The sequence below is a fragment of the Primulina eburnea genome, unplaced genomic scaffold (genome assembly GCF_022965805.1).
Source record: "Primulina eburnea isolate SZY01 unplaced genomic scaffold, ASM2296580v1 ctg328_ERROPOS900000+, whole genome shotgun sequence".
NCBI classification, from domain to species: Eukaryota; Viridiplantae; Streptophyta; class Magnoliopsida; order Lamiales; family Gesneriaceae; genus Primulina; species Primulina eburnea.
This window is the reverse complement of record NW_027331150.1, coordinates 242,887-262,202: the sequence shown is the minus strand read 5'-3', so window position 1 is coordinate 262,202 and position 19,316 is coordinate 242,887. Positions and strand designations below refer to the sequence as shown.

General features: G+C 42.5%; 3 protein-coding genes across 3 annotated transcripts in view; 1 reads left to right on the top strand and 2 right to left on the bottom strand.

Annotated features, from left to right (window-relative positions):
- Positions 1 to 19,316, bottom strand: part of LOC140820947 (probable protein phosphatase 2C 55) — a 41,233-nt gene that overhangs the window by 13,190 nt on the left and 8,727 nt on the right. The gene's annotated exons all lie outside the window — the stretch shown is intronic.
- On the top strand, positions 128 to 3,758 carry LOC140820952 (uncharacterized). The gene is made up of 2 exons (XM_073181340.1): positions 128 to 418; positions 2,730 to 3,758. The coding sequence occupies exons 1-2, from the start codon at positions 128 to 130 to the stop codon at positions 3,756 to 3,758; spliced, it is 1,320 nt and encodes a 439-aa protein (XP_073037441.1).
- LOC140820948 (uncharacterized) lies at positions 17,842 to 19,290 on the bottom strand. The gene is made up of 2 exons (XM_073181336.1): positions 18,768 to 19,290; positions 17,842 to 18,681 (listed from the first exon to the last, which is right to left on the bottom strand). The coding sequence occupies exons 1-2, from the start codon at positions 18,858 to 18,860 to the stop codon at positions 18,439 to 18,441; spliced, it is 336 nt and encodes a 111-aa protein (XP_073037437.1). The 5' UTR covers positions 18,861 to 19,290; the 3' UTR covers positions 17,842 to 18,438.

The window sequence follows — 19,316 nt, the reverse complement described above, 5'->3', positions numbered from 1 at the left end:
GAAGAGATGGAGTGGAAGAGCCACCTCAACATCATCGCGTCCTCGGAGGGGACCCGAACCATCTCATGTTGAGGCAAGATAGGACTAACCGCATCTTGAGATGAGACAGGAACAACATCGTCAAGAGATGAAAACTGAACAGCCCATTCACGAGACGAGGGTTGAGCAAACCTGTCCCAATGAGAATGTGGGGAACTTGACCCTGGAACAGCTGGGCCAATTTATCACCCGAACTGTGGATGAGGCCCTGAAAAGAAATCAAGAATCTATCTTTGTAGAGGAACAAGCCGTCCGGCAGGAGCGTGAGGAAAATGTCGAAGTCCACCAGAGCAGGGTTGAAGAGACGCAACCCCCTCAAAGTGGAGAGATTAGTGAGACGAGGGAGATGTGGAAGGAGATACGGAGATTGAGGGAGCAGGTAGGAAGCAGGGCACCGGCACCCAAGATAAGAAGCCCTTTTTCACTATCCATCTTGGAAGAAGGGTGTAATGCCCGGTTACTCGTACAAATGATAATTATGCGTTTATGTCGTTTACTATGTAGTTATTTAGATGATTAGATTTCATGTGATGATTGAGTTATCAATATTGAGTTTCAACATGACTTTTATATTGTCTATGGTGTATTGAGAATGAATATGTGTTAAAATAGTGGTAGTAAGAGGTGTAGGTAGAAGTAGTGCAATGAAAGTTGGTATAGGATTGCAGGAAATGAGACGAAATTGTGGTAGTTGTTACGAGTTTTAGCATAATGGTTTGATTATTGATCCAAATTGTGTGAGGCCTTAACCATTAGAAAGCTAAGATATAATGCTACAACTTTCTTATTTTGAGTTTTGTCCAAATCATTGTGGAAGACAAGCCAAAAGCGCCCCGAAGTGGGTTGTGTGTATCGTCACTCCTACAATGACACATGTTGGGAGAATGGGCATAACATTTTACCCAGACCTCCAAATGACATGAAACTAGTGGGAAATTCAAGCCAAGACATAGAGCTACAACTTCCTAGTTTACCACTTTTCCAGATTATGAACGGAAGAGACGTTTCTGGAGCGATCTTTGATGAAGCAGTGCGCAGAAGCAGAATAGGTGGCGCCCGAGCGGTAAGAAATTACCGCCCGAGCGCCAGTGGTTCTGGATTTTTGGTTTTGGACAGAAAGTGCCGCACTCGAGCAGTAATTTATGACCGCCCGAGCGCCGCCTTGCATATAAGAAGATAAGTTTCGACATTTCTAAGCAATCCCATCAGTTTTTCTCCCCTTTTCCACAGCAAACTCGAAGGAAAACTTAGGAAACTTTCTCCAAAGCTTCCTTCTTCATTCCTTTCAAAGTTTTGAGGTTAGAAGTTTATTCTCCATCACAAGAACATCATATAGGTGTAAGTTTTCTTCTCTTTTAGTTGTTCTACATGTAGAGGAGTGATTTTCACCTAATATATACATAGTGATGGGTTTATTGATGTATTTGACAGTATAGGAGCGAGAAACACCATCTTAAACCAGTGTTCTTAAGCTTGGACGGTAAGTTGGCATGTTCTTGAAGTAATACATGAGTAATATTATGATTTCAAATACTTCCCATTGATTATTGCTATATGTACATTGTTAGTATCTTATTGATGAAAACATAGCACCATATTCCATTGTTATGTATTAAATATGTAAGAAACTCATGAATATTGATGATGGGTGCTATGTTATGAACATGAACATGAACATGAAAGGAAAATGACTGATTTTTACATGATATAGAGCTTGTTGACATCATGGGTGGTTTTAAGTCCACCAAAGCTATTGGCCAATATATGTTCATGGGGCGTGGGGTTGCCAAAGATTGCTCCCTGACGTCCAACACAGTAGTAGCTATATAATAAAGCAAGCACGGTAGTACAAGTCAACTAATGAGGCTCAAGTACAAAAATGAACATTGAATATATGCTACGGTATGACATGTTTTTAAGATTCATTGTTGATCACAACTTGATATGTATGTTCCTTCGATGCATATTGATACGTATAAGTGCCAACTTATTGAGTTTTATAAACTCACGTAGCTCATGTATTACAGGATCAGGTAGTGAAGAGACGTAGGATGCCAGTTCGCCAATGGATGCTAGTGACGTGCCCTACCTCGACAAGAACCGAACTTCTTATTGTATAGCTTCCGCATATGTATTGTAGTAAATTTTATATGAGGGTTTGAAACAAGTTCCATGTTATGAATGATGATACAAAGTATGTTTTTATATGAGAATATGCTTGAGGTTGTTGCTTGAGTTGAGTTTTTGGCTTATACAAAATATAGGGACATCATGCCAAATTTTTTATAAACCGTCAAAGTGATGCCTCTTGTTTGATTTGCTTCATACTATAGTTATATCATTCAAACCTTATTTTTATTATGGTAATCATGCTAAGTATAGAGTAAGGGTGTGACAAAGGGCTTCCCCCAAATTTCCGACAATCGAACGTTGGAGAATATGACTAATATATGGACCCCGAAGAGCACTTGGGGAGATTCGAGAATGCGGCTCTGTTGCAACAATATTCGGATGGAGTTAGGTGCAGGGTGTTTCTGGGCACGTTGGTAAGATCAGCCAAACAATGGTTTAATACCATGCGGCCCAACTCCATACAGTCTTTCGAAGATTTTTCTGCAGCATTCTTGCACCGATTTGCCAGCAGCAAGAGGCACAAGTAAAACTACTTGAGTTTGTTTGTAATGAAACAGCAAGAGGCTGAAACTTTACGGGAGTTTGTCCAACGCTTCAACAGCGCAGCATTGGAAATACCAGCGGCTACTCCCGACATCATGATAAGTGCCTTCACCCAAGGGTTGAGGGGGGGAGAATACTTCAAATCGCTGGTCAAGAAACCTCCGTCGAGCTATGATGACTTGTTAGCTCGGGCGGAAAAATATATAAACTTGGAAGATGCCCAACGGTATAGAAGGATGGAAAACCGACCCGGAGGGAGTAGGGTGGAGGGAGCCGAGAGAGGCGGTAAGAAGAGAGGTGCAAGTGAGAGGGAGGAGGACAGAACTAGAAGTAGAGGACAATTCTCATCACATGTTCCTCTGAATAGGAGTCGGGATAAGGTGATGGAGGTGAGGGAGTCGGGGGAGAGGGATGAGAAGTCGCAGAGGGTTGAGAACAGTGCTCGACCTCCGCCGCGGGGTAGACCAGAAGTATCCTTGTCCAGGAGTGAACTAAGATCTCGTCCATCTTCTAGGCGGGGTGGAGGCCCTCCGTGGATACATCAGAGGATCGAGGAGCCGAGGAGAGAAGGTCGAGGTCAGGATGTCCCTCGGGAGCCTGCTGAACCAAGGAGGGGAACGAATAAGGATAACCACCCTACGAGAGGAATGATTCATATGATCTCTGGGGGTGCTACTGATGGGGATTCCGGGCGAGCGCGAAAGGCGCATGGCAGGAGGTTGGAGAATTTTGAAATATCCTGGGGTGCGGACTTACCCCAGGATCCTGTCATCAGTTTTGGACCAGATGACCTCCGAGGCATTGTGGCTCCTCATAACGATGCCTTGGTGGTAACGGCCACCGTTGCCAATTATAATGTGACACGAATCTTTATTGATAATGGAAGCTCTGTTAATATCCTCTTCAAGAGCACTCTGGATCAGATGAAGGTGGAGGGATTTGAGTTCGAGCCAATCTCTACTCTATATGGATTTGCAGGATGGCACCGCCGCTTGGTCAGATCGTCCTTCCTCTATCTTTGGGACATGAGTCTCGGCGGGTAACAAAGATGACAACATTTATTGTGGTGGACACTCCATCTGCTTACAATGCAATTCTGGGGCGACCAACCCTAAAGGATTTCAGAGCTGTAGCGTCTACGTATCATCAGAAGTTGAAGTTTCCTGTAGGGAAGGAGGTTGAAGTCTTATGCGGGGACCAGAGGATTGCGCATCGGTGTTATGAGGGGATAGTGAAAGAAGAGGGGAAGAGGGCGCGTGTGGAGGTCAATATGATTAGAAGGGGGCGAAGCGGGTTGCCCGTGGCAGTGAGGGAGGTTCATGAGGTGATAGATGGGAAGCCGGAGATCGTGACATTGGGGCCCGACAAGAAGATGCTAAGAATAGCCCCTGACCTTGACCCAGAGGTCAGGTATGAACTCATTACTTGTTTGCAGGCTAATCTCAGTGGGTTCGCTTGGTCAGCCCAAGAGCTCACAGGGACGAGCCCAGATGTAGCAGAACACCGATTAGACATCTTACCAAACTCTCGTCCCGTGAAGCAGAAGAAAAGACATTTCGGGCCCGAGAAAGATATAGTTATAAAGAAGGAGGTGGGAGAGTTGCTCAATGCTGGGCACATTCGAGAGGTGCAGTTTCCTACTTGGCTCTCGAATGTCGTTCTTGTTCCGAAGAGTTCAGGGAAATGGAGGATGTGTGTGGAATTCAGAGACCTCAATAAGGCATGCCCTAAAGATTGTTATCCTCTGCCTCGGATAGATCAGTTGGTGGACTCCACAGCGGGACATCAATATTTGTGTATGTTGGATTCTTATCAGGGATATCATCAAATTCCTTTGGCTGTGGAGGACCAAGATAAAGTGAGTTTCATCACCTCTGAAGGAACTTTCTGCTACGTGGTCATGCCCTTCAGACTCAAAAATGCCGGAGACACGTATCAGCGATTGATGGATAGAGTCTTTTCTGAACAGGTGGGAAGGAACGTCGAAGTATATGTGGACGACATCATGGTAAAGTCTAAGGATTCAACCCAGCTAGTACCTGACTTAGTGGAGATCTTTTCCACCCTCAGGTCTTATGGACTGAAGTTGAATCCTCAGAAGTGTATCTTTGGGGTGAAAAGCGGGAAGTTTCTGGGTTATATGGTGACAGAGAGGGGGATTGAAGCTAACCCCAAGAAAGTTCAAGCTATCCAAGATATGGTCTCTCCCCAGTGACCCAAAGATGTTCAGCAGTTGACAGGGAGGATTGCTGCCTTGGCACGTTTTATCTCGAGATCCGCCCACAGAAACTTATGAAAGCGGACCGGTTACGGAGGCCGGAAACGCAACGGAAGCGAAAAACAAAAATTTTGAGCATAAATTTCGGCCCCCATATATTTTTGTGCAACATTTACAAAAACTAAAAACATGCATAGGATGTTTTAAGAAATATACCTATCAACTCCTTAGAGTTGATGAAATGGCTCCAACTTTGTTTTAAATAACAAAGCTCTTGTTTGGTGGACAAATCTACAAGCTCACCTTCTTCTCCCAAAGAATTAGGCCCACCACTCAACAAGGTAAATCCCCTCAAGTTTTGCACTAGAAAAACTTGAGGATTTTTCAAAGAGAATGATTTTCTTCCAAGAAAAATGAAGAACAAAAGAGAAGAAAAATGGAGAGAAATCCTCCAAGAAATTTCGGCCAAGTGATGAGATTGGGAGTGTGGGAGAATAGCCTAGGTATTGTGAAAAGTTGTCTCTCAAAAGTTGCATGCCTTTTGAATATTTTATTAAAAAGTAATCAAGGCTCTTCACCTCCCAAGCATGCAATCCCTACATGTCTCACTTGTATAATATATGGTTTTTAACACATTAAAAACCATAGACTAAATTTTATTATCTCAAACACATTTGAGATAAATTAAATATTACTTGATTTTACTCAAGTCCCACTAGTTAAATAATTATTTAAATTGAGCTCTACAAGACTCAATATTATTTAATTAATTCAACACTTGAATTAATTTAATTATTTAGACTCTACTAGGTCCACTAGTGTTTAATTAATTCAACACTTGAATTAATTTAATTTAGTCCACAACAATGTTTATGAAAATCACAATTTTCAACTACATTATTTACTTGGCCAAATTTTAATCTTAGGAACACTTCCATAAATTAAAATTTATATTTCTCTCATAGAAGTCATACTTCTAATTTTCTTTACGCTTATAAACACATTTATAAGCCGTTCAACACATTGAACTATTTTACTTCTCTTCGGGATTTACTAAGCAAGTACTTGTGTGGCCCTCAATGGTTCATTGATACAACTAGCCGTGGGTTCACATCTCAATGTGATTCGGACTAAACATGTCCTTATACGAGCATACCCCAATTGCTCCATTCTTACTTATCAACTCCTTGATAGTAAGAACGTCAGAACTCAAGTCTGATAGTACCCAACCAATCACGTTAAACGCCTAGCAGCATCGCTTACGTGATTCCCTAGGTATCACATGATAGTGCCTGCAAGAACCATTCAATTATGGTTAGCGTACAGTACGGTCCCTTCAGCTCATATATCCCGACCGATTCGACAACTATTGGTTTATCGAGAGTTGTCAATGAATCGATACTATGTGTCATGTCGTGGTTGCATCGATGGTGTAATCTATGAAACCCCTTTCATAATTACCACCATACTCTGATCAGAGATTTCAACCCACACATACATGAAAAACACATAGGATATCCATACCCGTAGGTAAGCGGTGAATCCCCGACTACAATGCATCGACTCCTATATGTTTCGCCGTAACACCCAATCTTGCCACCTAATGACCCCATAAGAGTCGGTAAACAAGTCAAAGTGAAACGCTAGCACATAGAGTCTCAATGTTGTCCCGGGTCATAAGGACTAATGGTGTACAACCATAAACCAGGACTTTTCCACTCGATAAGTGAGAACCACTTGGAAAGTCCTTTTATGGAGGGTTGTTCAGTGCACTCTACCAGGAGCACCTATCTGCATGCTCGGACATCACAATGTCCCCTACCAATGAAACATGGTACTCACATCGCAGATAATAGTCTCTAACTCGAGCGGCCTTTATCCTTCTTAGTGGCGGCTGAATCGACTAGGAACGGTTTAGAATATACAGTATTACAAATATGAGTTTCATGATACTCATCATATGAGCATCTCATATTCTTTCTACTATTTGTATATTCAAGGGCTTTATCTATGCAGCTAGCATGGGTATAAAGATAAAGATGCGCCAAATTAATAAATTCAAATATTATTAAAATAAAGATCGTTTATACAAAGAGTTTCATTGTGAACAGTCGGCCAACACTTGGCTCGACGTGCACCTACTCTAACAATCTCCCACTTGCACTAGAGCCAACTACCTATATTCTTTAGACCCATTGATTCGCGATGCTTCTCGAATGATGGTCCTGGTAAAGGCTTAGTTAGTGGATCAGCAACATTATCTGCGGAGCCGACTTTGTCAATCGTGACATCTCCTCTTTCCACGATCTCTCTGAGGATGTGGTACTTTCTCAATACATGTTTGGACTTCTGATGAGACCTTGGCTCCTTCGCCTGAGCTATGGCTCCCGTGTTGTCGCACATCACCGGGATAGGAGCAACTCCATTTGGAATGACGCCCAACTCTTGGACGAAATTCCTAATCCAAACAGCCTCCTTTGCTGCAGCCGATGCAGCAATGTATTCTGCCTCAGTGGTGGAATCCGCAGTACTGTCTTGCTTGGAACTCTTCCAAGAGACAGCACCACCATTGAGCATGAATATGAATCCGGAGGTTGACTTCGAGTCATCAACATCGCTTTGGAAGCTAGAGTCGGTATAGCCTTCCAATTTCAGTTCTCCACCCCCATAGACCAAGAACAGCTTATTGGTCCTTCTCAAATACTTGAGGATGTCTTTCACAGCTTTCCAGTGTGGAAGACCGGGGTTGGATTGATATCTACTCACTACACTTAGTGCAAATGCCACGTCAGGACGTGTAGATATCATCCCATACATGATACTACCAATAGCCGAAGCATACGGAATTCGTGTCATCGCCGCTATCTCTGCATCAGTCTTGGGAGACATAGACTTGGATAGGGACACGCCATGACACATTGGTAGATGTCCTCTCTTGGACTCATCCATCGAGAACCGCTTCACGATGGTATCAATGTATGTGGACTGGGTGAGACCAAGCAATCTTTTTGATCTATCTCTATAGATCTGTATTCCCAATACAAAAGATGCTTCACCCAAGTCCTGCATTGAGAACTTACTTGCTAACCATATCTTTGTTGATTGCAACATTCCTACATCATTCCCAATGAGTAGAATGTCATCAACATAAAGAACAAGGAATGTCACAGCACTCCCACTGACCTTCTTATACACACAGGGTTCCTCAGGATTCTTAGTAAAACCAAACTCTTTGATTGTACTATCGAATCTGAGGTTCCAGCTCCTAGATGCCTGCTTAAGACCATAAATAGATCTTTGAAGTTTGCATACCATATGCTCACTTCCGATAGATGTAAACCCTTCAGGTTGAGACATGTAAATCTCTTCCTTAATATCCCCATTAAGGAAGGCAGTCTTGACATCCATCTGCCATATCTCATAGTCATACCATGCAGCTATGGCTAGCAAAATCCTAATGGACTTGAACATCGCAACTGGAGAAAAGGTTTCCTCATAGTCAACACCTTGCCTTTGAGTATACCCTTTTGCTACCAGTCGCGCCTTGAAGGTCAATACCTTCCCATCCGCCCCAAGTTTCCTCTTGTAAATCCATTTACACCCTATGGGAACAATTCCCTCAGGTGGATCCACGAGATTCCACACTTGGTTCGAATGCATGGAATTCATCTCAGATTCCATTGCTTCAAGCCATTTGGATGAATCGGCATCAGATAACGCTTCCTTGAAGGTCCTTGGATCACATCCAAGATTAGGCTCATCATGGCCCTCTTCAAGAAGCAGACCATACCTCACAGGTGGTCTCGAGACTCTCTCGGTTCTTCTAGGAGCTTGTATCTCCTCACTTGGCTTCTCGGGTGTGGGTTCTACAACTGTGGGTGTCTCTCGAACCTCTTCGAGTTCTATCATCTCGCCTTTTCTATCCAATAGAAATTCCTTTTCCAAAAAGGTTGCGTTCCTAGAAACAAACACCTTTGTTTCTTGGGGATGATAGAAGTAATATCCAATTGAATTCTTTGGATATCCCACAAAGTAGCATAAAATGGATCGACTATCCAATTTATCTCCCACTGTCTGCTTCACATAAGCAGGACACCCCCATATTTTTAGATAAGAATACTTGGGAGGCTTACCCATCCATATCTCATATGGAGTCTTGTCAACTGCCTTTGTATGGACATTGTTCAACAACATTGCCGCTGTTTCAAGCGCATATCCCCAAAAGGATGGCGGCAACTCTGTGAACCCCATCATAGACCGAACCATGTCCATCAAAGTCCGGTTACGACGCTCCGAAACACCATTCAACTGCGGTGTAGCGGGCGGAGTCCACTGCGAGAGAATCCCATTCTCTCTAAGATACTCTTGGAACTCGGCACTCAAGTACTCACCACCTCGATCCGATCGAAGTGTCTTGATGCTTCGTCCCAATTGCTTCTCTACTTCACTTCTGAATTCTTTGAACCTTTCAAAGGCTTCAGACTTGTATTTCATTAAATACACATACCCATACCTCGAATGGTCATCGGTAAAGGTGATGAAGTAGGCATGTCCATGCTTAGTGGTGATGCTAAGCGGACCGCACACATCGGTATGGATCAAATCCAATAACCCTTTGGCTCGCTCCGCATGGCCCTTAAAGGGAATTTTGGTCATCTTTCCTTTTAGACAGGATTCACAAGTCGTGAGAGCATTAATATCGGACATATCAAACATGCCAACTCCCACTAGCTTGTTCATCCTTCTTGAGGAAATATGTCCTAATCGAGCATGCCATAATTGTGCCGAATTAAGAGTATCTTGTTTGCGCTTATTTGTTGTTGTTATCGTTTGGACATTGTTAAGTGGAATATCTTTTAATTTTAAGGTGTAGAGATTGTTTTCAAGTTCACCGGTACCAACTAAACATTCATTCTTGTAAATATTGCAAACACCTTTGCCAAATAAACAAGAAAATCCATCGATATCAAGCATAGGAATGGAAATAATGTTTTTGATCAAGTCTGGTACAAATAAAACATCTCTCAAAACCAAATTAAAATCATTGTTCAAACATAAATAAACATCTCCTACGGCTTTGGCAGCAACCCTTGCTCCATTGCCCATCCTCAGGAAGGTCTCACCCTCTCGGAGCCTCCTACTTCTTCCCATCACCTGCAAATCATTACAGAGATGTGAGCCACAGCCGGTATCCAATACCCAAGAAGTAGAGTTAATAGAGATATTCACTTCAATGTAGAACATACCTTTGCCAGAACCCTTCTGCGCAAGATATTCCCTGCAATTACGCCTCCAATGTCCAGGCTTCTTGCAGTGGTGACAGATGTCAACAGTCTTTTCAGCCTTGGCTGGCGCGGCTGCCACTATGGGACTCGGAGTCTGCCTCTTCAAGGGCTCGCTCTTCTTGGGACGCTTGAAAGAACGCTTCTTTCCTTTCCCAGGTGGACCGGTCTTCGTGCCAGATGAAGAGCCCACATAAAGAACCGGCTTCTCCTTCTTGATCGTGGACTCAAAGGTCACAAGCATGTTCACCAACTCTTCAAGGCTGGGCTCGAGCTTGTTCATATTGAAGTTCACGACAAAAGGATCGAAAGAGCTAGGCAGTGACAACAGTAGCACATCCGTGGTCAACTCGGATGGCAAGATCAAATCCATGCCCACGAGCTTGTCCACGAGCCCAATCAACTTTAGGCCATGCTCATGGACCGAAGTCCCATCTCGCATGCGTAAAGTGATGAGCTCCTTTACTGTGGCATGCCTCAAAGGCCGAGTCTGCTCACCGAAGAGCTCCTTGAGGTGCATATGAATGTCAGCAGCATTCTTAGCATCCTCGAATCGCCTTTGCAGCTCATCGTTCATCGAAGCCTGCATATAACACTTCGCCTTCAAGTCATGGTCACACCATTCCTTGTAGGTCTGCAATTCCTCAGGAGTGCAGCCTATAGGAGCCTCAGCAGGGGGCGCCTCAGTAAGTGTATATGCGATCTTCTCCGAGTTTAGGACAATCTTTAAATTTCTTAGCCAAGTGATATAGTTTGGTCCGGTTAGAACGTGTTTTTCGAGAATGACGGAAAACGGGTTGCGAATTGATGACATGTCAAAGATTGTACTGAAAAGTAAAACAGATAAATGTTAATGACTATTTTAAAATATTTAATAAGATATAAAGTTTGGACTTTTACTTTATAAATTATCGCTCCCACTGTTTTGACATTTTCACTACCCTCTAGTGAAAACGGGAAACACTTTCCTCAGTAGGTACGTAAGGTCCAATTAGCGAATTGTGATCCCGAATAATATCGGCCATCACAACTCCTAAAAGGTAGTTTCCAATTGCATCGCCATGCAACCCTCTACGTATACTTTTGTCTCACGTTTGATTAGGACCCAATAATATGACGTCGTTCATCTTTACGTGTCAAGCCTAACCCATCGATATTGAACCTTAATGGACGGTCGCCATGAGTTCCCTCAATAATATGAGCCGAAATCATGGGAGTTCCACGTAGTTCACATCACAATGTCAATGGATGTCACAGCTTTCCGGCACCCAAGGCTCCCCCAATAATATGAGCCGAGCCCCGAGTACGGGTAGCGTTCATCATGCATCCATTGTCGATGGAAGACAAGAAAATTATAAACAAATTTATAATTCCCCTTTTCGGACTTGATATTAATTTTGAATCTTATTCAAAATGAGGGTTTTTAATTTTGAAAGGTCTCATCATTAATTTTATTTTAAAAGCTCGCCATGTTTGATCGTATGTTTGCCGGATTCATGCAACTTTGTTATTATAATAATAATAACGCACATACTCATTATTTATAACATATCATGCATATATTATAAATAGAAAACAGTACAAGGATGATCAATTGCCCCAACACTAATGGCCCGTGTGAGCCAAACACGGGCCTAGGTCCAATCCTAGGGTAAATGCACGGGATGCAATGCAACTATACTATTACATTAGCATCCTATATTACATGTCTTCGATCTTCATAATCACCAAGGCCACCATCTTGCAATCTTGATCTTCCCCTATTCTAATATTTACAATTAAATATCCATGGCACATAGGGATACATCTCATGGGGGGTGGGAACGGGCCATAAACCAAGCCCACTTTATAAATTGATAATTATTACAATCATTCAACACAAATATCCTAGCATACACCTAGCAAATTGGGCTTGGGCTTTTGATCATCCTTCATGCATAATATCACATATCATACACCATCAATTAATTATCACTATAATTAATTGGTCCAATATTATATATCTTGATCCAATCACTAACCGCCACAATTATAAATTAAATTAACAAAGTACACAAACACCTTTGTTTACTTTCAAATTAATTTATTTATAATCGAATTTCTTGTAAATCACAATTTACTATAAATAATTAAAGTCCCACTTCAACTATTTATTTTATGAGAAAATATGTGCAACAATTGTAAATTTAAACTTAAGGGCCCAAAACTCATTTTCACCAAAATAGCTTGGCCCATTTAAATTTCACAAAATTATGTTGACCATCTAATGGCCCAACAACTCAAGGCCCATGACACTAAGATTGTCCAAAACACTTTTGGAAACCCTAGCCGTCATCGCCGTCGCCGGAGCTCCGTCGCCGGATTCCGGCCACAACAAAAATTTTTTTTATTAAAAGCTGGAAGTTTCGGGCAGCCCCTTGGGCTGCCCCTCGGCTGCCCGAAATTTTCGGGCAGCCCCTTCGGGCAGCCCCGAAAACTTTATTTTTTTTTTTGTTTTGTAAAAATTTCGGTCCTTGAGTATTTGTTGCACCAAAAATCTCAAACGGTTAGAAATCGATCTCAATACAATATTACGTAAATATAGCACAAAAACCGTAACCTTAGCTCGGATACCACTTGAAAGCGGACCGGTTACGGAGGCCGGAAACGCAACGGAAGCGAAAAACAAAAATTTTGAGCATAAATTTCGGCCCCCATATATTTTTGTGCAACATTTACAAAAACTAAAACATGCATAGGATGTTTTAAGAAATATACCTGTCAACTCCTTAGAGTTGATGAAATGGCTCCAACTTTGTTTTAAATAACAAAGCTCTTGTTTGGTGGACAAATCTACAAGCTCACCTTCTTCTCCCAAAGAATTAGGCCCACCACTCAACAAGGTAAATCCCCTCAAGTTTTGCACTAGAAAAACTTGAGGATTTTTCAAAGAGAATGATTTTCTTCCAAGAAAAATGAAGAACAAAAGAGAAGAAAAATGGAGAGAAATCCTCCAAGAAATTTCGGCCAAGTGATGAGATTGGGAGTGTGGGAGAATAGCCTAGGTATTGTGAAAAGTTGTCTCTCAAAAGTTGCATGCCTTTTGAATATTTTATTAAAAAGTAATCAAGGCTCTTCACCTCCCAAGCATGCAATCCCTACATGTCTCACTTGTATAATATATGGTTTTTAACACATTAAAAACCATAGACTAAATTTTATTATCTCAAACACATTTGAGATAAATTAAATATTACTTGATTTTACTCAAGTCCCACTAGTTAAATAATTATTTAAATTGAGCTCTACAAGACTCAATATTATTTAATTAATTCAACACTTGAATTAATTTAATTATTTAGACTCTACTAGGTCCACTAGTGTTTAATTAATTCAACACTTGAATTAATTTAATTTAGTCCACAACAATGTTTATGAAAATCACAATTTTCAACTACATTATTTACTTGGCCAAATTTTAATCTTAGGAACACTTCCATAAATTAAAATTTATATTTCTCTCATAGAAGTCATACTTCTAATTTTCTTTACGCTTATAAACACATTTATAAGCCGTTCAACACATTGAACTATTTTACTTCTCTTCGGGATTTACTAAGCAAGTACTTGTGTGGCCCTCAATGGTTCATTGATACAACTAGCCGTGGGTTCACATCTCAATGTGATTCGGACTAAACATGTCCTTATACGAGCATACCCCAATTGCTCCATTCTTACTTATCAACTCCTTGATAGTAAGAACGTCAGAACTCAAGTCTGATAGTACCCAACCAATCACGTTAAACGCCTAGCAGCATCGCTTACGTGATTCCCTAGGTATCACATGATAGTGCCTGCAAGAACCATTCAATTATGGTTAGCGTACAGTACGGTCCCTTCAGCTCATATATCCCGACCGATTCGACAACTATTGGTTTATCGAGAGTTGTCAATGAATCGATACTATGTGTCATGTCGTGGTTGCATCGATGGTGTAATCTATGAAACCCCTTTCATAATTACCACCATACTCTGATCAGAGATTTCAACCCACACATACATGAAAAACACATAGGATATCCATACCCGTAGGTAAGCGGTGAATCCCCGACTACAATGCATCGACTCCTATATGTTTCGCCGTAACACCCAATCTTGCCACCTAATGACCCCATAAGAGTCGGTAAACAAGTCAAAGTGAAACGCTAGCACATAGAGTCTCAATGTTGTCCCGGGTCATAAGGACTAATGGTGTACAACCATAAACCAGGACTTTTCCACTCGATAAGTGAGAACCACTTGGAAAGTCCTTTTATGGAGGGTTGTTCAGTGCACTCTACCAGGAGCACCTATCTGCATGCTCGGACATCACAATGTCCCCTACCAATGAAACATGGTACTCACATCGCAGATACTAGTCTCTAACTCGAGCGGCCTTTATCCTTCTTAGTGGCGGCTGAATCGACTAGGAACGGTTTAGAATATACAGTATTACAAATATGAGTTTCATGATACTCATCATATGAGCATCTCATATTCTTTCTACTATTTGTATATTCAAGGGCTTTATCTATGCAGCTAGCATGGGTATAAAGATAAAGATGCGCCAAATTAATAAATTCAAATATTATTAAAATAAAGATCGTTTATACAAAGAGTTTCATTGTGAACAGTCGGCCAACACTTGGCTCGACGTGCACCTACTCTAACAACTTACCGTTCTTCCGGACTTTGAGAAAGGCGAAAAAATTTGAATGAGATCCAGCCTGCGAGAAAGCGTTTGAAGATTTGAAAAAATACCTTGCTGAGCTGCCTGTCCTGGCCAAACCGGCTGGAGGTGAGCCTTTGTGGGTATATTTATCTGCCACCGAGGGAGCTGTGAGTTCGGTCCTTGTCAAGTTGGAGGGATCAACTCAACAGCCAGTCTATTATGTTTCGCATGCACTCAAGGGGGCAGAGATCAGATATTCAGGGTTGGAAAAATTGGCTTTGGCTTTAGTGATGACAGCGAGGCGCTTGAGGCCCTACTTCCTATCTCATCCAATTGTGGTGCTAACTAACAGTCCATTGGGCAAAATCCTCACTCATTCTGATATGTCTGGCCGTTTGGTAAAATGGACTAATGAGCTGGGAGAGTATGACATCTAGTATGAACCAATAACAGCTATCAAAGCACAAGCCTTAGCCGATTTTCTGGCTGAGACTGTGCATCAGGAGAATGAAGACCCTTGGAAGGTGTATGTGGATGGTTCCTCGTCGAAGGATGGAAGTGGGGTGGGAGTAGCACTGATTTCACCAGCTGGGGAGGAAGTGAAGTTGGCTGTAAGGTTGGACTTTCGAGCATCCAATAATGAGGCAGAGTATGAGGCTGTGTTGGCAGGACTTCGAGTAGCCAGAAATGTGGGAGCTACCCGGGTACTTATTTTTTCTGACTCACGGTTGGTAGCACAACAAATGAAGGGGATGTATGATGTGAAAGATGATAAGCTTATTGACTATGCTCGAGAAGTGGACCGAGTCAGAGAGAAATTCACAGAGATTACATTTGAACAGATTCTCAGGAAAAAAATGAAAAGGCAGACACTCTAGCCAAAATGGCTGGAACAATGGGAAGTTGGAAGACTAGAGATGTGGTCTTTCAAGTTGGACTCACACCTCACACGAGTCCACCAGCAGTTGAACAGGAGGAGGATTGGAGGACTGACATAATTGATTACCTGAAAGAGGGAAAACTTCCTGATAACCCTCGCGAAGTTCGTAAGTTGAACGCAAAGTGTTCACGTTATGTGATGATCGGAGAAGTGTTGTATAGAACGTCTTTTACAGGGCCGCTTCTTCGGTGCTTGAGTTACCAAGAGGCTGATTATGTGCTCCAAGAAATTCACGAGGGATGTTGTGGAAATCATTTAGGGTCTTATGTGTTGGCGAGAAAAGTGCTGCTCGCCAGTTATTCTTGGCCCTCCGTGTTGCATGATGCTCAAGAGTTAGTGATGTCTTGTGATAGTTGTCAACGTCATGCCCGGTTGCATCACCGGTCGGCCGCGGCAATGAAGGCTGTCACAGCCGCTTGTCTTTTTGACCAGTGGGGAATAGATATTGTGGGGCTTTTTCCTATAGCTGTTGCCCAGAAGAAGTTCCTATTGGTAGCAGTTGACTATTTTTCAAAATGGGTAGAAGCAGAGCCTCTGGCCAGAATCACTGACAATGACGTCCTGAAATTCTTGTGGAAGAGAATAGTATGCAGATACGGAGTACCTAGGAAACTGATATCCGACCAGGATCCAAGCTTGGTGTAAAGAGATGAAGATCCAACAAGCCTTTACCTCTGTAGCTTACCCGCAGAGTAACGGTCGGGTGGAGGTGACTAATCGGACACTGGTGCAGGGTCTAAAGGTTCGACTTGGCAAAGCTAAGGACAATTGGGTGGATGAGCTACCAAGTGTCTTATGAGCATACTGAACCACTCCAAGGGAAGGAACCAAAGAAACTCCTTTCAGTTTGGTCTACGGTAATGAGGCAGTGCTCCCGGGTGAGATTGGGCTGGAATCGGCAAGGGTAGTGTTTTATGACGAGGATAATGATACGAGACGCGCTATTGACCTTGATCTTTTGGAAGAAAAGAGAGAGGCCGCCACCATTCACATGGAAGCTTATAAAAACCGCATTGCACAGTCGAATAATCGGAGAGTCATTCAGTGAAACTTCCATGTAGGTGACTTGGTCATGAGGAAGGTGCAAGAAGAGCAGAGAGGAAAGTTAGATCCAAAGTGGGAGGACCCCTTCAAAGTGATCGAGAGGCTGAGCTCTGGAGCCTATTACTTAGAGAATGCGCAAGGCAAGGCATTGAAGAGGCTCTGGAACGCTTATCACCTTAGAAAATATTATCCTTGATTTGATTGCTGATGTACTTCATTTCGAATTTTTCTATGTAATCATTTGGAATTCAATAAAATCTTGTTCTTTTTAATCCATGAATGTTGTGGTATGGGAAGAAAAGAAAAAAAATTTATTTTCCTACTAAGGCATCGCCTAGTAAAGGAGCAGAGTTTAGAAGAATTTTTTTTTTTATTTTCCTACTAAGGCATCGCCTAGTAGAAGAGCAGAGTTTAGAACAAGAGAAGAAATTTTCTTTTCCTACTAAGGCATCGCCTAGTAGAGGAGCAGAGTTTGGAAGAAGAGGAGAAATTTTATTTTCCTGCTAATGTATCACCTAGCAGAGGAGTTAGAGGGTGGGGATGTTGAACTTTTATTTTCCTGCTGAGGTATCACCTATCAGAGGAGTTAGATGGTGGTGACGTTGAATTTTTATTTTCCTGCTCAGGTATCACCTAGCAGAGGAGTTAGCGGGTGGAGATGTTGAATTTTATTTTCCTGCTAAGGTATCACGAGGAGTTAGAGGGTAGATGTGTTGAATTTTTATTTTCCTGCTAAGCTATCACCTAGCAGAGGAGTTAGCGGGTGGAGATGTTGTATTTTTATTTTCCTACTAAAGTATCACCTAACAGAGGAGTTAGATGGTGGTGAAATTGAATTTTATTTTCCTGCTAAGGTATCACCTAACAGAGGAGTTAGCGGGTGGGGTGTTGAATTTTTATTTTCCTGCTAAGGTATCACCTAGCAGAGGAATTAGAAGGTATAGGTGTTGAATTTTTATTTTCCTGCTAAGATATCACCTAGCAGAGAAGTTAGATGGTGGTGACGTTGAATTTTTATTTTCCTGTTAGAACATCGCCTAGTAGAAGAGAAGGAGAGTTGGATATTTTAATAGCCCTTGTGGTTTAATAACATCAAAGATAAACTCGTGAGAAGTAGTAAATTCAAATGCAAAATACTCAAGGTTGCATAAACGAGTTTCATACATGCCAAAAGTGTGCAAAAGGAAATAACCAAGTATAAATATCGCAAAAGTCGCATAATCCTACGGAAAATAAAGCAGTGCAGAAAATAACATAAATAAGGGAGCTCGATCTAAGAATCGGGGGGGAGACTCGATATGAAGCCCTCAAGGTCGATGAAGTCAGTAGGGGCGCCTGACGGAGGATAACCCTGAGCCTTGAAGAGGCCGACTGCACCCTCGAAACCCACCCCAGGTAGTGAAAAGCTTTCGGGCCACAGATCTCGACAAATTCTTCGGATTTGAGAAATTACTCTTTGAAGGAGGAGGCCTCTGCAGCATGTCGTGCCTCGGCATCTTTAAGCTCAGCCTGTGAATTCTTTAATTCTTCCTTCAGCTTCTGGATCTCTTTAGCTTGGTCCTCTGTCAGCCGCTGAGACTCCTGCTTCTGTTTCGAGAGCTCGCTGCATTGGATTTGGGACTCCGAAAATTGAGCTTGAGACTTCGAAATCTTCCTTAGCATGCGACACTTTAATCTCGACAATAGTAGCCTGAAGCTGTTCGCGGAGAGCCTGGCCCTCGCGTAATTCTTGACAGGCGTCAGATCGAGTGGCGTTAGCGCGCTCAGCCAATTCCCCGACGTGCATCATGCCCTGCATAAGTAGACAAGGGTGAAAAGACGACAAGAAGATCAAACGTATGTTGGACATCAATCTAAAGACTAGAAGGAGAAATATACCTCAGTGACACTGCTGCATGTCCAGCGAAGGAGTGTAGACCACCCCAGTGAACCCATGAACGCTGCATCTGCGTCGGAACGAAGCTGATACATCACCTTCTGAGCCAATTGAGTAGGACCCCGCCCCACGATGGCCGTATCCGAGGTGTATAGAGGATGTACCCCCGACTCAGTAGGAGGCTCCTTCTCTGACTCAGACCTTTCTGGAGAAGAGACCGATACGACACCGAAAATCCTTCTGCCGTATCACCTCTAAAGGCAATACGTGATGGTCGTTTTCCTTTAAATTGAAAATGAAAGAGAAGGCCGGTTAGAAAGCCATGCTAGCCGTTTACGGCCGGCTAAAACTAAAAAAGGTGGGCAAGGAATTTCACCTCTTCCTTCCCCAGGTTACTGGACTGGGATTTCTCATAGCGGTGCTGTAGACCTTGCTATGCTATGGGGGTTCGTAGTTATGGCTTCCAAAAGAAAAGAGCCACGGACTTTTTATGGTTATACATCATGAAAGCTTCTTGCTTGGGGCAGCTAAGAGCTGCCTGAGGGAAAACC

Excerpts from the sequence above, each read along its gene's own strand:
- LOC140820952 (XM_073181340.1), top strand. The coding sequence starts at position 128 with ATGAAAACTGAACAGCCCATTCACGAGACGAGGGTTGAGCAAACCTGT. Across the intron at positions 419-2,729 it reads TACGGAGATTGAGGGAGCAG|CAAGAGGCTGAAACTTTACG; the intron begins GTAGGAAGCAGG and ends GTAATGAAACAG.
- LOC140820948 (XM_073181336.1), bottom strand. The coding sequence starts at position 18,860 with ATGTATCAGCTTCGTTCCGACGCAGATGCAGCGTTCATGGGTTCACTG. Across the intron at positions 18,682-18,767 it reads CATGCAGCAGTGTCACTGAG|GGCATGATGCACGTCGGGGA; the intron begins GTATATTTCTCC and ends CTACTTATGCAG.